Source organism: Carcharhinus amblyrhynchos, chromosome 4 (genome assembly GCF_965287045.1).
Source record: "Carcharhinus amblyrhynchos chromosome 4, sCarAmb.v2.hapA, whole genome shotgun sequence".
NCBI lineage: Eukaryota > Metazoa > Chordata > Chondrichthyes > Carcharhiniformes > Carcharhinidae > Carcharhinus > Carcharhinus amblyrhynchos.
Window position 1 is genome coordinate 65,379,269 of NC_137327.1, and position 15,523 is coordinate 65,394,791.

The following is a 15,523-nucleotide window of genomic DNA, read 5'->3' on the forward strand; positions in this document are numbered from 1 at the left end:
GCATCTCCACACCAAAGACAAGTATAGCACAGGAACATGCCACTTTGCCTCTAAGCCTACACTGATCATGGTCTCTTCATAAAATTTAAAAAAAACCTCCTGCCCTTACTCAGTCCGTATCCCTCTATTCTCCCCCTACTTGTGTACCTAATCAGATGCCTCTTAAATATCACTAATGTACTTGCTCCCTTCACTTTCTCTGGTAATGCGTTCCAGGCACTCACCATTCTCTGCATAAAAAACTTACCCACACATCTCCCTTAAACTTCCCCCTCTCACCTTGAATCTGTGCCCACTTGTAATTGACATTTCCACCCTGGGAAAAAGCCTCTGACTATCCACCTTCCATATGCCTCTCATAAATTTGTAGACATCTGTCAGGTCTCCCCTCAGCCTCTGTCTTTCCAGTGAAAACAATCCTAGTTTATTCAACCTCTCCTCGTAGTCACGACCTTTGAGACCAGGCAACATCCTGGTGAACCTTCTTTGCATTCTCTCTCCAAAGCCTCCACATTCTTCTGATAATACAGCAATCAGAAGTGCATGTAGTACTTCAAAAGCAGCCTAACCAAGGTTTCATATATCTGCAACATGATTTCCCAACTCTTGTACTCAATGCGCTGTTCGATGAAGACAAGCATGTCATATGCCTTCTGAATCATCTTGGCCACCTGCATTGCCACTTTTAAGGAGCTGTGGAACTGCATGCCCAAATCCCTTTGTGTGTTAACATTCTTAAGAGTTCTGCTGTTTACAGTATAATTCACACTTAAATTTGATCCTGTAAAATGTATCACCTCACATTTGTCCAAACTAAACTCCATCTACTATTTTTATACCCAAGTCTCCAATCGATCTATACCTTGTTGTATCCTCTGACAATCCCTGGCACTATCAACAACTTTACTGATCTTTGCGTCATCCTCAAACTTAATCAGAGAATCCACATTTTCCTCCAGATAATATATATGTGTTACAAATAACAGAGGTCCCAGCACTGACCCCTGTGGAAAACCACTAGCTATAGATTTCCATTCTGAAAACTACTGTCTTCTGCGACCAAGCCGCTTCAGTATCCATCAAGCCAGCCCATCCTGAATCCCACATGATTTTAGTTTTTGTATCAGTCTGTCATGTGGGACCTTGTCAAACAGCTTAATAAAGTCCATATAAACTACACCCACAGCCCTTCTTTCATCAATCATCTTTGTCACCTCTTCCAAAAAACTCAATCAAGTTGGTGAGATACGACCTTCCCTGTATAAAACCATGCACCCTGCCACTAACTAGTCCATTTTCTTCAAAATGTGCACATATCCTGTCCCTCAGTATCTTCTCCAGAAGCTTCCCCAGCACTTGCATCAGGCTCACTAACCTATAATTTCTTGGATAATCTCTGCTACCTTCCTTTAAACAAGGAAATAATCTCCAGTCCTCTGTAACCTCATCTGTGGTCAAAGAGGATGTGAAGATATTTAAGGCCGTAGCTATTTCTTCCCTTGCCTCCCACAGTAACCTGGGATAAGTCCCATTCTGCCCAGGGGACTTGTCTATCTTAATGCAGTTTAGAATACTGAGCACTTCCTCCCTCTATACAGCAGTATGGTGTTACAGAGGTTAGCACTGCTGTCTTACAGAACATAGAACACTACAGCACAAACAGGCCCTTCGGCCCACAAGTTGCGCCGACCACATCTATACCTACCAAGCCATAGAACTATCTGTAACTTCCAATGCCATTAGATCCCATATACTCATCCAGAAGTCTTTTAAAAGACCCCAGCAAGTTCGCCTCTACCACCACCGACGGCAGCCGATTCCACTCACTCACCACCCTCTGAGTGAAAAACTTTCCCCTAACATCCCCTCTGTACTTGCTTCCCAGCACCTTAAACCTGTGTCCTCTTGTAGCGACCATTTCAGCCCTGGGAAATAGCCTCCGAGAATCCACCCTATCTATTCCTCTCAACATTTTATAAACTTCTATCAGGTCGCCTCTCAACCTTCGTCTCTCCAGGGAGAAGAGACCTAGCTCCCTCAACCTATCTTCATAAGGCATGCCTCCCAATCCAGGCAACATCCTTGTAAACCTCCTCTGCACCCTCTCGATAGCTTCTACATCCTTCCTGTAGTGAGGCGACCAAAACTGCGCACAGTACTCCAAGTGGGGTCTGACAAGGGTCCTATAAAGTTGCAGCATTACCTCCCGACTCCTGAACTCAATCCCTCAATAAATGAAGGCCAGTACACCATACGCCTTCTTGACCACATCCTCCACCTGCGAGGCCGATTTAAGAGTCCTATGGACCCGGACCCCAAGATCCCTCTGCTCTTCAACACAGCTAAGACTCCTACCCTTGAAATTGTATTCCTTCATCCCATTGGTTCTGCCAAAATGGACCATTACACATTTATCTGCGTTGAAGTCCATCTGCCACTTCTTCGCCCAGTCTTGCATCCTATCTATGTCCTGCTGCAACTTCTGACATCCCTCCAAACCATCCACAACACGACCAACCTTCGTATCGTCTGCGAACTTGCTAACCCATCCCTCCACTTCCTCATCCAGGTCATTTATGAAAATGACAAACAGCAAGGGTCCTAGAACAGATCCCTGGGGCACTCCACTGGTGACCGACCTCCATGCAGAAAAAGACCCATCCACAACCACTCTCTGCCTTCTGCAGGCAAACCAGTTCTGGATCCACAAGGCCAAAGCCCCTTAGATCCCATGCCCTCTCACCTTCTCAAGAAGTCTTGCATGGGGTCCTTATCAAATGCCTTGCTGAAGCCCATGTAAACCACGTCCACCGCTCTTCCTTTGTCAATGTGTTCAGTCACATTTTCAAAGAACTCAACTAGGCTCGTAAGGCACGACCTGCCCTTGACAAAGCCGTGCCGCCTATTCCTGATCATTCTAAACTTCTCTAAATGCTCATAAATCTTGTCCCTCAGAATCCTCTCCATCAACTTACCAACCACTGAGGTCAGACTCACCGGTCGGTAATTTCCCGGGCTATCCCTGTTCCCTTTCTTGAAAATAGGAACCACATCCGCAATCCTCCGGAACCTCTTCCGTCTCCATTGACGATGCAAAGGTCATCGCCGGGGCTCTGCAATCACTTCCCTCACCTCCCACAATAACCTGGGGTACATCCCATCCGGTCACGGCGACTTATCTATCTTGATAGAATTTAAAAGTTCCAATGCATCCCCTTTCTTAATATCCACGTACTCAATCTTTTCAGTCTGCTGCAAACCTGTAGTACAACCTCCCAGATCACTTTCCACCGTGAATACCGAGGCAAAGTATTCATTAAGCACCTCTGCCATGTCTTCCAGTTCCACACAGACTTTTCCCGCTTCACGTGTTCCTCCACCTGGAGAGTTCCATTCTGGCTGGGCGTCTATCGCAAAGGAAGCCTCTCTGTCTGCAACAAAGCAACTGAACGCGCCACCTTCTCGAAACATACGAGACTGACTTGATTTCTTGCTGTTCGGAAGAATCTAAATGAATTGGAGTGGGAGGGAGAGAATTCAGTTGCTGTAGAATACATTGGGTCAAATGACATTGGCAGGAATAGGCATAATGACCTGTTTGGGGAATATCAGGAACTAGGAACCAAATTAAAGAGCAGGTCTTCAAGGGTTATAATTTCTGGATTATAAACCAAGCTTCGCGTGAATTGGCAAAGAAAAAAGATTAGGAAGATAAGCATGTGGTTAGAGGAATGGTGTGGGAAAGATCGGTTCCATTTAAAGTATATAAAGTTTATTTATTAATCACAAGTAAGGCATACATTTAACATTGCAATGAAGTTACTGTGAAATTCTCCTAGTCGCCACAGTTTGACGCCCATTTGGATATTGATCCTAATCACCTAATCAGCACATCTTTAAAAATGTGGGAGGAAACCGGAGCTGCCGGAGGAAATCGACACAGACACGGGGAGAACGTGCAAAGTCCACACAGACAGTACTGGCATCAGTATTGGGACAGGAGAGAGCTGTACTGATGGGACGGGCTCCACCTGAACTGATCTGAGACCAGGACCTTAGTTGAAAGGCTAAATGGGGAAGTCACAAGGTCTTTAAACCAGTTAATGGGAGGCAGGACTCAGTAGAAATTAGTACAGTTTCCAGAACTAGTCGTAGAGTAGAGAGTATGGAAATTGGCAGGAATAAAACTTCAAGCTGAGCAGTTAAAGGAACAACTAAGGGAAGAGGGGTAGTCAACACAGCACTGAGGGTGCTGTACTTAAATGCAGCTTACGGGACAAGGTAAATGAGCTGGAAGCGTACATTGTAATTGGAGAGTACGATGTTGTGGGCATCACAGGGACGTGGCTGCAAGGGGATCAGAGGTGGGATCTGAATATCCAATGGTATGCATCCTATCGAAAGGACAGGCAGATGGGTAGAGGAGGCAGGATTGCCTTGTTTGTAAGAAACAAAATTAAATTGTCAGCAAGATGTGATATATGGTCGGACTTCATAAAATCTGTGTGGGTAGAGTTGAGGAATCGCAAAGGGAAAATGACTCCTGGGAGTTATGTACAGGCCCTCTAGCAGTAGTCAGGATGTCAGAAAATAAATCAGGAGATAGAAAAGGCATTGTAAGAAGGGCAATATTACAGTAATCATGGGGGATTTCAATATACAGGTGGACTGGGAAAATCAAGTTGGTAGTGGATTCCAAGATAAAGAATTTGTGGAATGTCTATGGGATGGATTTTTGGAGTAGCTTGTGCTAGAGCCCACTAGGGAACAGGCATTTCTGGATCTGGTGAACTTGATCAGGGAACTTAAAGTGAAGGATTACAGGGTCAAAGGCAGGGTTCTGAAGAATGCGGAGGAACAGAGAGATCTTGGGATTCATATCCACAGATATCTGAAGGTTGCCACTCAAGTGGATGGAGCTATGAGGAAGGCTTTATAGTGTGTTAACGTTTATTAACAGGGGTTTGAGTTTAAGAGCTGTGGGGTTATGCTGCAACTATACTGGACCTTGATGAGACCACATTTGGAATATTGTGTGCGGTTCTGGTCACCTCACTATAAGAAGAATGTGGAAGCATTGGAGAGAGTGCAGAGGAGATTTACCAGGATGCTGCCTGGTTTGGAGGGTAAGTCTTACGAGGAAAGGTTGAGGGAGCTGGGGCTTTTCTCTTTAGAGTGGAGACTTAATAGAGGTTTATGAGATGACGAGAGGGATAGGTAGAGCGGATGTGCAGAGACTATTTCCTCGGGTGAATGTAGCTATTACTAGGGGGCATAACTTTAAGTTTCATGGTGGGAGATATAGGAGGGATGTCCAAGGTAGATTCTTTACTCAGAGTGGTTGCGGTTTGGAATGCACTGCCTGCTGTGATAGTGGAGTTGGACTTTCAAGCAGTTTTTGGATAGGGACATGCAACACACCATAATGATAGGGAGTGGGAGAGCTTGATCTTGGGTTTGGACATAGCTCGGTACAACATCAAGGGCTGAAGGGCCTGTACTGTGCTGGATTGTTCTATGATCTATGAACCCCTAGGGGACAGTGACCACAATATGATTAGAATTCACCTTGCAGTTTGAGAGGGAGATGTTGGAATCAGATATAATGGTGCTACAATTGAGTAAAGGAAGCTACAAGGCTATGAGGGAGGAGCTAGCCAGACTTGATTGGAAGGGGAACCTAGCAGGAAAGACTGGAAAGTGGCATAAGTTTTTGTGGATAATTCAGAAGACATAACGTAAATTCATTCCAAAGAAGTGGAAGCATGTTAAGGGGAGAGCAAGGCAACTATGGCTGACAAGGGAAGTCAGAGATAGCATAAAAGCAAGGGAAATTGCTCATGAGGTGAGGAATAGTGGGAAGCTAGAGGATAGGGAAGCCTTCAAAAGCAAGCAGAGGCCAACTAAAAAAACAATAAGGGTGAAGAAGATGAAATATGAGGGAAGGCTAGCTAGTGATATAAATGAAGATTGCAAGAATATTTTTAGATATATAAAAAGTCGAGAGAGACAAGAATGGAGAGTGGACTGCTGGAACATGAGGCTGAAAAAGTAGTGAGGGGGGACAAAAAAAGTGGCAGAGGAACTGAATGGGTACTTTGTATCCGTCTTCATGGTGGAAGATGCCAGTAATATTCCAGAACTTTGAGAGTCAGGACGTAGAGGTAAATGTAGTGGCTGTCACTAAGGAGAAGGTGCAAGGGAAGCTGAAAGTCACCCAGATTGAATGGACTGCACCCACAGTTCTGAAGAGGATAGCTGAGGAGATTGTGGAGGCATTGGTGGTGATACTTCAGGAATCACCGGAGTTGGGGAAGATCCCAGAGGACTGGAAAAAGTCTAATGTGACACCCCTATTTAAGAAGGAAGGGAGGCAGAAGATGGGAAATTATAGGCCAGTTAACCTGACTTCGGTCATGGATAAGATCTTGGCGTCCATTATTAAGGATGAAATTGCGGAGTACTGGGAAATGCATAGTAAAATAGGGCCGAGTCAGCACAGTTTCATCAAAGAGAGATCATGTCTGACAAACCTGTTAGAATTCTTTGAGGAGGTAACAAAGAAGTTAGACAAAGGAGAGTCAGTGGACATGATTTATTTGGGTTTCCAGAAAGCACAGTGGTTAGCACTGCTGCTTCACAGCTCCAGGGACCTGGGTTCGATTCCTGGCTTGGGTCACTGTCTGTGTGGAGTTTGCACATTCTCCTTGTGTCTGCGTGGGTTTCCTCTGGGTGTTCCGGTTTCTTCCCACAATCCAAAGATGTGCGGGTTAGGTTGATTGGCCATGCTAAAATTGCCCCTTAATGTCCTGAGATGCATAGGTTAGAGAGATGAGTGAGTAAATGTGTAGGGACAATGGAGTAGGGCCTGGATGGGATTGTGGTCGGTGCAGACTCGATGGGCCAAATGACCTCTTTCTGCACTGTAGGGTATCTGTGTTTCTACGTTACCACCCACGCCTCTAAGTCCCACCAGTCTGGTGTCCTAATATTTTCTATATCCTTTGCTACGTCTATGTCATTTTGTTCTAGTGCGTAGAAATGTTTCTGTGACAGCTCGACTGCAGCCAACAGTTCCATGAGCTTTTCCTTCAAGGGGGGAATGTCATACCCAAAGTGAGCACTGTATTCTTGTAAATTGGTGAAATTTTTGCGTATTGTGATGTGAATTGAAGAAGGTTCTGGGGTGGGTACTATTTGTTGGTGTGCCACATGAATTTCCACCCTAGGTTTAAAATGGAAACTGCTGTGTGGTATCGGGCACCACTGCTCTGATCCGTGCTGATACCACTGGGCACTGGTGGTGACACAGTAAGTCCCATCCCCTATGTATGCAACCTGTGGGGAGACGTAGCTGGTGGCCATCACTTCCATTGTGCAATTTATAGGCTCTGTCCCAGCAGTTATGAACCCACAGTGAGGTCTTGCATAGGCATTTGTATGCTGGGGACACAGCATCACTTGTGCTCTTCTGCTCTGACAACTGGAGAGGATGGTGTCTGTCACAGTGTGCTCTCTCACTATGACATTTGGTGAGACCTTTCAGTAATGAACATGTACACCCCCACGAATGACTCCCACATTCTCAACCTGGTACAGGAGTGCTGGCTGAGTGGGTGTTCCCATCACCGGCATTCTTACGACCACCCTCATAATTGTGTGGCTGGACTTTCCGCAATCAACTGGCATGGGTACGCCTCTGAGTCCACACAAAGCTGGCAGGGACTCAAAGTGCTGTTGTAAGGGTGTATTGCCACTAATTGCTGGTTGTTGATCCATGACGGGACCTGCCCCTAACTCAAATCTTCCCAATTGTTCCGTCTCTTCCCCCAGCAACTAAGCCCCACATAGCCCACACACTTCATTCTGGGCAGCTTGATCAGATGCATTCCGATCCCCCCCAGTCAGTTCATTTATCATGCTATGACTTCTTTTAGGTGCAGAGTCATCACTACCTCTTTATGTAACCTCGACCCGCAGTGTTTTCATCCCCCAACAGCTTTTTTGAACTGACTTTTTAATCCGTTAATCTGCAGAGCCAGTTCAACATCGTCCATGCTGTTTATCATGGATGTGCCAGCGTTGAAAGCTGTGAACCTGTTGTTCACCAGCCCTCTGCACTGTCTCCCTGGTCCCTCAACAAAATCATACTTAAATTTATACAAATTACTAACATTAATATCACCAAAATCTAAAGTGTAGAATTTGTGAAACATTCCTCTCAATAAGGCTTGATATAACAATTCTGTTTTACAAGGACACCATGTGCGTAACCTATCTCTATTTAAATTTAAAACTACTGAGGCCCCATGTAATGCACCTCTGGTACGATAGTTTCTTAGTCGGGACTAATACCAACCCATTCCTGGGTCCCCTGGTGCAGAAGGAGCAGCGCTTCGAAAGCTAGTGGTATTTGCTACCAAATAAACCTGTTGGACTTTAACCTGATGTTGAGAGACTTCTTACTGTGTTTCCCCTAGTGGTGGTCAGACAATTGTGAAGGTCAATTGATTGGGCTGTGGGTAGGGGCTTCTTCACCTGAACTAGCAATTCAGTGGTTTTTACTGACATCCCTGACTGTGAGGCTACAGATACTTCCCTGCTATGATCCCAATCTATACTGTTCCCGGGGTCCTGCTACCATCTTAAGAATGTAATCGATGCCCTTTTGGGACATTTCTTGACAGACCGCCACAAACACAAATACAGCCTCTGGTTATAGGCCCACCATTTTTTCCAACATACCAGACCATCATGGGGTCACAGTACGTGTCATTGTCCAATCGTACTCAGTCCGAGGACCGGTCCCTCATGTCTGGGCTCAGCTTTCTGAGCCACCACCATCTCCCATAGGGTACATTCACTTTAGAAGTTAAATACACCCTCCTGCCCTCAGTCACCCTAACCCTGGCAGTCACTACTCTGATTTCGGAACAGGGAGCCAATGCTTCTCCATAACTGAAGCTCTCGTGGCTGGAGAATCTGGTGGAGTTCGATCCAGGTCGTCTCTCCTCATAGATGTAACTGGCCTGGCTGTCCACGATTGGGTTCCCCTGTCCAGTCATCACAAGGGGTGGCCTACCGCCTGGAGCACCTGTAAACCAGGGACTCCTCAGTGTCCCCTTGGTGTCCAGTGCAGATTTCCAGTCAGGCTGCCAGTATCACCCATGTTGTTGGGTTTCTCAGCTCCATTCTGCACAACAGGTAAAGACAACCTTGTCTTCCAAATTCTACCTACCCTCTATTCCAAAATGCTCTCTCAACTTATTTAAACAATATACTGAACTCATTCCCTCCAGGGAATGCTATGTACAATGCCATCTCCAGATGACCAGTTTAAATCCTGTTTTCAGTCAGGTGAGGCCAGTCATCTAGCTTGCCGTGCCCTGCCAGCCAGGATTCTCCTTTCAATGGGGTGTAATTGCCTTGTTCCCCTTCTTCCAATATTAGCTGTTGGGATCCTCATGTGCCACATATAGGCCAGGATTTTTGCCATGCCCACTGAAGTGGCTGTTCGATAGGGGAACGCTCCACCCATTTGGAAAATATATCAACTAGTACTCAATAGTACTTGAGTAGTTGGTAGTGATCCGATGGTTCGATGTACCCCGATCTGGATCGACTGCCATGGTCCCTCCACCCTTCTGATATGACCCATGGAAACTTCCCTTTTCTGGACATCCAGGTTGTTAGCTGCACAAACCAGACAACCCGCACAGAAGTCCAGGATGTATTTCCTCAAGCCTGGCCACCATCCTAGCATTTCCACCCGTTGTCAGGTCGTTTCTGGCCTGGGATGTCCGGCCGCAGGACTCTCATGGGCTAGTTGCAGGAATTCTTTACAGTACAAGGTTGGCACAGAATTCCATTTGCCTTTTTAATTACCTGCTGCACCGGCAAACCAACTCCTTGAGATTCCTGCACAAGGACACCCAGGTTCCTCTGCACAGCAGCATGCTGCAAATTTTTACAATTTAAATAATAGTCCATTTTGCTGTTATTCCTATCAAATGGAAATTTCTCACAGTTAGGAATATTGTACTTCATCTGCCAGACTCTCGCCCACTCACTTAGACTATCTATTTCCCTTTGCAGATTTCCAGCATACTCTACATACTTTGCTCTGCCACCCATCTTAGTGTCATCTGTGCATTTTGACACACTACACTTGGTTCCCAACCCCAAATCATCTATGTAAATTGTAAACAATTGCCGTTCCACACTGATCCCTGAGGCACACCACTAGTCACTGATTGCCAACCAGAAGAACACCCATTTATCCCCACTCTTTGCTTTCTGTTAGTTAACCAATCCTCCATCCATGCTAATATGTTTCCTTTAACACCGTGCACCTTTACCTTATGTAGCAGTCTTTGGTGCAGCACCTGTCAGATGCCTTCTGGAAATCTAGATAAACCACATCCACAGGTTCCCCATTGTCCACTACATATGTAATGTTCTCAAAGAATTCCACCAAATTAGTCAAACATGACCTTCCCTTCATGAATCCATGCTGCGTCTTACTGATGGGACAATTTATATCCAAATGTCTCGCTATTTCTTCTTTGATAGATTCAGGCATTTTCCCTACTAGAGAAGTTAAGCTAACCGGCCTGTAGTTACCTGCCTTTTGTCTACCTCCTTTTTTAAACAGGGGCGTCACATCTGCTCTTTTCCAATCTGTGGGAACCACCCTAGAGTCCAGTGATTTTTGGTAAATTACCACTTGTGCATTTGCCATTTTTCTGCCATCTCTTTTAGTACCCAGGGATGCATTTCATCAGAATCAGGAGACCTGTCTACCTTTAGCCTCATTAACTTGCCCAACACTACCTCTTTCATGATAATAGTTTCTAGATTCTCATCTGCCATAGCCTTCCTGTCATCAATTTTTGGCATGTTATTTGTGTCTTCCACTGTGAAGACCAACAGAAAATACCTGTTCAATGCCTCAGCCATTTTCTCATTTCCAAGTTATTATATCCCCTTCTCATCCTCTAAAGGACCAATGTTTACTTTAGCCACTCTTTTTCATTTTGTATATGCGTAGAAACTTTTGCTGTCTGCTTTTATATTCTGAGCTAGTTTACTCTCATAATCCATCTTACTTTTCCTTATCGCTTTCTTCGTGGCTTTCTGTTGACTTTAAAAAATTTCCCAGTCCTCTACTTTCCCACTATTCTTTGCCACTTTGTATGCCTTTTCTTTCAATTTGACACCCTCCTTTATTTCCTTAGGTATCCATAGCTGATTATTTCTTTTTCTACAGTCCTTCCTTATCAGTGGTATGTAATTTTACTGAACACTGTGAAAGATCGCTTTGAAAGTCCTCCACTGTTCTTCAGTTCTCCAGCCAACTCCTCCCTCATCCCTTTGTAGTCTCCTTTGTTTAAGCACAAGACACTGGTATTGGATTTTATCTTATCATACTCCATCTGTATTTAAATTTCAACCATACTATGATCACTTCTTCCGAGAGGATCCCTAATTGTAAGATCATTAATTATTCCTGTCTTATTACACAGGACCAGATCTAGGATAGCTTGCTCCCTTGTTGATTTCATTACATATTGTTCAAGAAAGCTATCGCGGATAGAACTCCTTCTCAAGGCTGCCTTGACTGACATGTTTTGACCAATTGATATATAGGTTAAAATCCCCCATGATAATTGCTGTACCATTTTTACATGCATCGGTTATTTCTTAGTTTATTTCTCACCCCACCGCGACGTCATTATTTGGCAGCCTATAGACTTACACCTATCAGTGACTTTTTATCCTATCTCTAATTTCCACTCAAATTAATTCAACCTTTTTTTCCATAGAACCTATATCATCTCTCACTACCGCCCTGATGTCATTCTTAAATACCAGAGCTTACCTTACCACCTCCTTTACCTTCCTGTCGGTCCCTCTGAACAGTTTGATACCCCTGGATGTTTAACTCCTAGTCGTGATCATCCTGAAAATATGTCTCTGAAATGGCCACCAAATCATACTCGTTCGCAATGATTTGTGCTGTCGACTCATTTACCCTGTTTCAAATGCTACGAGTAGTCAGATAAAGTGCCCCATGGTAGTTTTTGTACCTTTTTGAATTCTAACACTTTGATTAGTAACAACTCCTGAGTTCTCCTTCCTTTTTAACTTTTTTTTCCTGATTTTTGATGTAGTTGGAACGTTATCCCCACATTTTGTTCTTGTTCCCTCCTTTTCAGACTCCTTACATAGGTTCCCATCCCCCGGCATATTAGTTTAAACCCTCCCCAACCGCTCTAGCAAATACTTCTCCTAAGACACCAGTCCCAGTCCTGCCCAGGTGTAACACATCCAATTTGTACAGGTCCCACCTTCCTGGTTCAGTTGAGAGCTGACTGAGCTGATTCCTGTTGCAGGAATTCACTAAAGTGCAACTTTTAACTTTCCAAATAAGAACTAATTTAGCTCACCCTGAAAACAAGTTTAATAACTACTTACCTCCTTGTAACTCCCTTTGTTCATCCAATTCCAAGAGCACTCCTCTCAGTGAGGCAGCACTCACCATGCTTATGGGAGAAGGGATGAGAATCATATCAGCCACGATTGAACTATGGAGCAGACTCGATGGGCTGAATAGCCTAATTCTGCTCCTCTATTTTGTGGCCTTATAGGTAATAGGGTAAATACCTGGGGCTACAGAGATGGGGCCTGGGTGGGATTGTTGTCAGTGCAGTTTTAATGGGCTGAATGGCCTCCTTCTGCACTGTAGGGATACTATGATCCTTCTCTAATGCGGTGGCACAATGGTTAGCACAGCTGCCTCACAGTACCAGAGACCTGTGTTCAATTCCGGCCTCGGGTGACTGTGTGCAGTTTGCGCATTCACCCTGTGTCTGCGTGGGTTTCCTCCAGATGCTTCGGTTTCCACAGTCCAAAAATGTGCAAGTTAGATGGATTGGCCATGCTAAATTTCTCCTTAGTGCCAGGCAATTAACGGTAAATACATGTGGTTACGAGAATAGGAATTGTTGTTGGTTCAGGCTCGATGGGCTTAATTGCCTCCTTTTGCACTATAGGGATTCTATGATGTATTGACATTCTCTAGAATGTTCACGCATCTATTCCTGACCTCATCGTAGAAATGAGAAGCGAGATTGGCCATTTGGCCCTTCGAACCTGCTCTGCCATTCATTTTGGTCACGGCTGCTCATTAAATTCAATATCCTGATCTGCCCTACCCCTATATATCTTGATCCCTTTAGCCCCAAGAACTACATCTAATTTCTTGAAATCAGACAATGTTTTGGCCTCAATTACTTTCTGTGGTAGTGAATTCCACACATTTACAACTGAGTAACTAAATTTCTCCTCGCCTCAGTTCTAAAAGGTTTATCTCTTATCTTCAAATTATGACTCCAAGTTCTGGACTCCACCACCATTTGGGAACATTCTTTCTGAATCTACCCTGTCTAACCTTGTTAAAATTTCATAGAGTCTATGTGACCCATTTTCCCTCTTCTAAACGCCAGTGAATATAATCCCAACCGATTTGGTCTCCTCTTGTATGACGGACCTGTCATCTGTCATGTCCTTCTTCTTGATGTATACCAATACAAAGTACTCATTTTAGGATCTCATCCACATCTTGTGGTTCCACGCATAACTTCCCTCCATTGTCCTTGAATGGGTGTACTCTTTCTTTTGTAACTCTCTTATTCCTAATATATGCAAAACAAAAAGCTTTGCAATTCTCCTTAACCCGATTTGCTAAAATACATTTCATGGCACTTTAATTGTTGCACCGACATGTTCATGAACAAGAATACAAGGATCTCCAGAATACCAATTTTTCTCAAGCTCTCACCTTTAGAAATATTTTTATTTTCTGTTTTTTCTACCAAAATAGATAATTTCACGCTACACTATAATATTCACATTATATTCCATTGCCATGTGCTTGCCATTTTACTTAGCCTGTTGAAGTCCCCTTAAAGCCTCCTTGCATTCTTTCCAAAATTTACAGTCCCACTGAGCTCTGTGTCATTAATAGTTCAAGGAAGCCTTGTAAAAGTCTACTGAGATTAGCATCACTGATCATTTTTAGTTCACAGACATTAGACTGTCAGGGATGAAGAGGAAGCACAGATTTAATGAAATATTTTAATATCTATTTTGTTTATGCTTAAATCACAGCTCAGATATTCCAGCAGTCACTTTGTCAACAATGGGAGATGAGATACTGCAACTGGAAAATGAGGACCACGGTAAGTAAGAAATATCCAGAAGTAATGGTCATACTACTGAGTAGCAATTCCTACACAGCAGTTTGTGTCGAGGGTACAGATGCTGCCAGTTGGCTCTACCTTACACCTCATTGATTTCAATGAGATGACGCTGATGTGGGCAGAACATTCCCAATAGACACTCCAATATTTATCCAATTTTCCTTTAACCTTGGGCTCTGTGTGTAGTATGCAGTATTTCTGAAGAAAACAAACACCTGTTAATACAGCTACGATCATGTATTGGGATTGACTAATGGTTGTGGAGCAGAAAATCTCCAAACTTACAGTACTTGGAACAAGCAGCAATATTATATTGACAATTTCGCATAGCCAATCCACCTAATCTGCACATTTTTGGACTGTGGGAGAAAACCAGAGCACATGGAGGAAACCCATTCAGACACAGTAAGAATGTGCAAACTCCACACAGTCACCTAAGACTGGAATTGAAGCCAGGCTCTTGTCACTGTGAGGCAGCAGTGCCACCATGCTGCCCCACGAAGATAAAGTAAAATTTCAAACTTCGCTAAGAATACAAAGCTTAGATGAATCCGGAAGGATGTTACCAATCACCTGAAAGGGGATACAGATTAGCTAAATGGGCAGACAATGACAGATGAAATTTGATATGCATAAGATGCATTTTGGCAGAGGTAATGTATTATGCGTAAGATGCATTTTGGCAGAGGTAATGTAAACTTAATGACGGTTCTAAAGAGTGTACAGGGACAGAGAAATCTGAGGTTCATGTGTAGATCTTTGAATGTTGTAGGACATATTGAGAGTGGCTAGCAAAGCACATAACATCTTAGAACATAGAACATTACAGACAGAACAGGCCCTTCGGCCCACGATGTTGCGCCGACCAGTTAAAAAACAATGACCCACTAATCTAATCTTTTCGTCCATAAACCTATCCACGGATCTCTTAAATGCCCCCAAACTAGGCGCATTTACAACTGCAGCAGGCAGGGCATTCCAATCCCTCACCACCCTCTGGGTAAAGAACCTACCCCTGACATCCGTCCTATAACTACCCTCCCTTAATTTAAAGCCATGCCCCCTCGTGCTAGCTTTCTCCATCCGAGGAAAAAGGCTATCACTATCCACCCTATCTAAACCTCTAATCATCTTATATGTTTCAATAAGATCCCCTCTTAGCCGCCTTCTTTCTAGCAAAAACAACCCCAAATCCCTCAGTCTCTCCTCATAGGACCTCCCCTCCATACCAGGCAACATCCTGGTAAACCTCCTCTGCA

At 44.1% G+C, this 15,523-nt stretch overlaps 1 protein-coding gene across 4 annotated transcripts in view; it reads left to right on the forward strand.

Annotated features, from left to right (window-relative positions):
* dnaaf1 (dynein axonemal assembly factor 1) overlaps nt 1-15,523 on the forward strand; it is a 188,043-nt gene that overhangs the window by 36,473 nt on the left and 136,047 nt on the right. For all 4 annotated transcript variants that reach the window (XR_013886505.1, XM_080187281.1, XM_080187282.1 and 1 more), the window contains one exon: nt 14,173-14,243. Coding sequence is in view for 3 of the 4 variants with exons in the window: in XM_080187281.1 (XP_080043407.1) it covers nt 14,173-14,243 (71 nt within the window). In the remaining variant the exon portion in view is untranslated. The remainder of the gene's footprint in view (nt 1-14,172; nt 14,244-15,523) is intronic.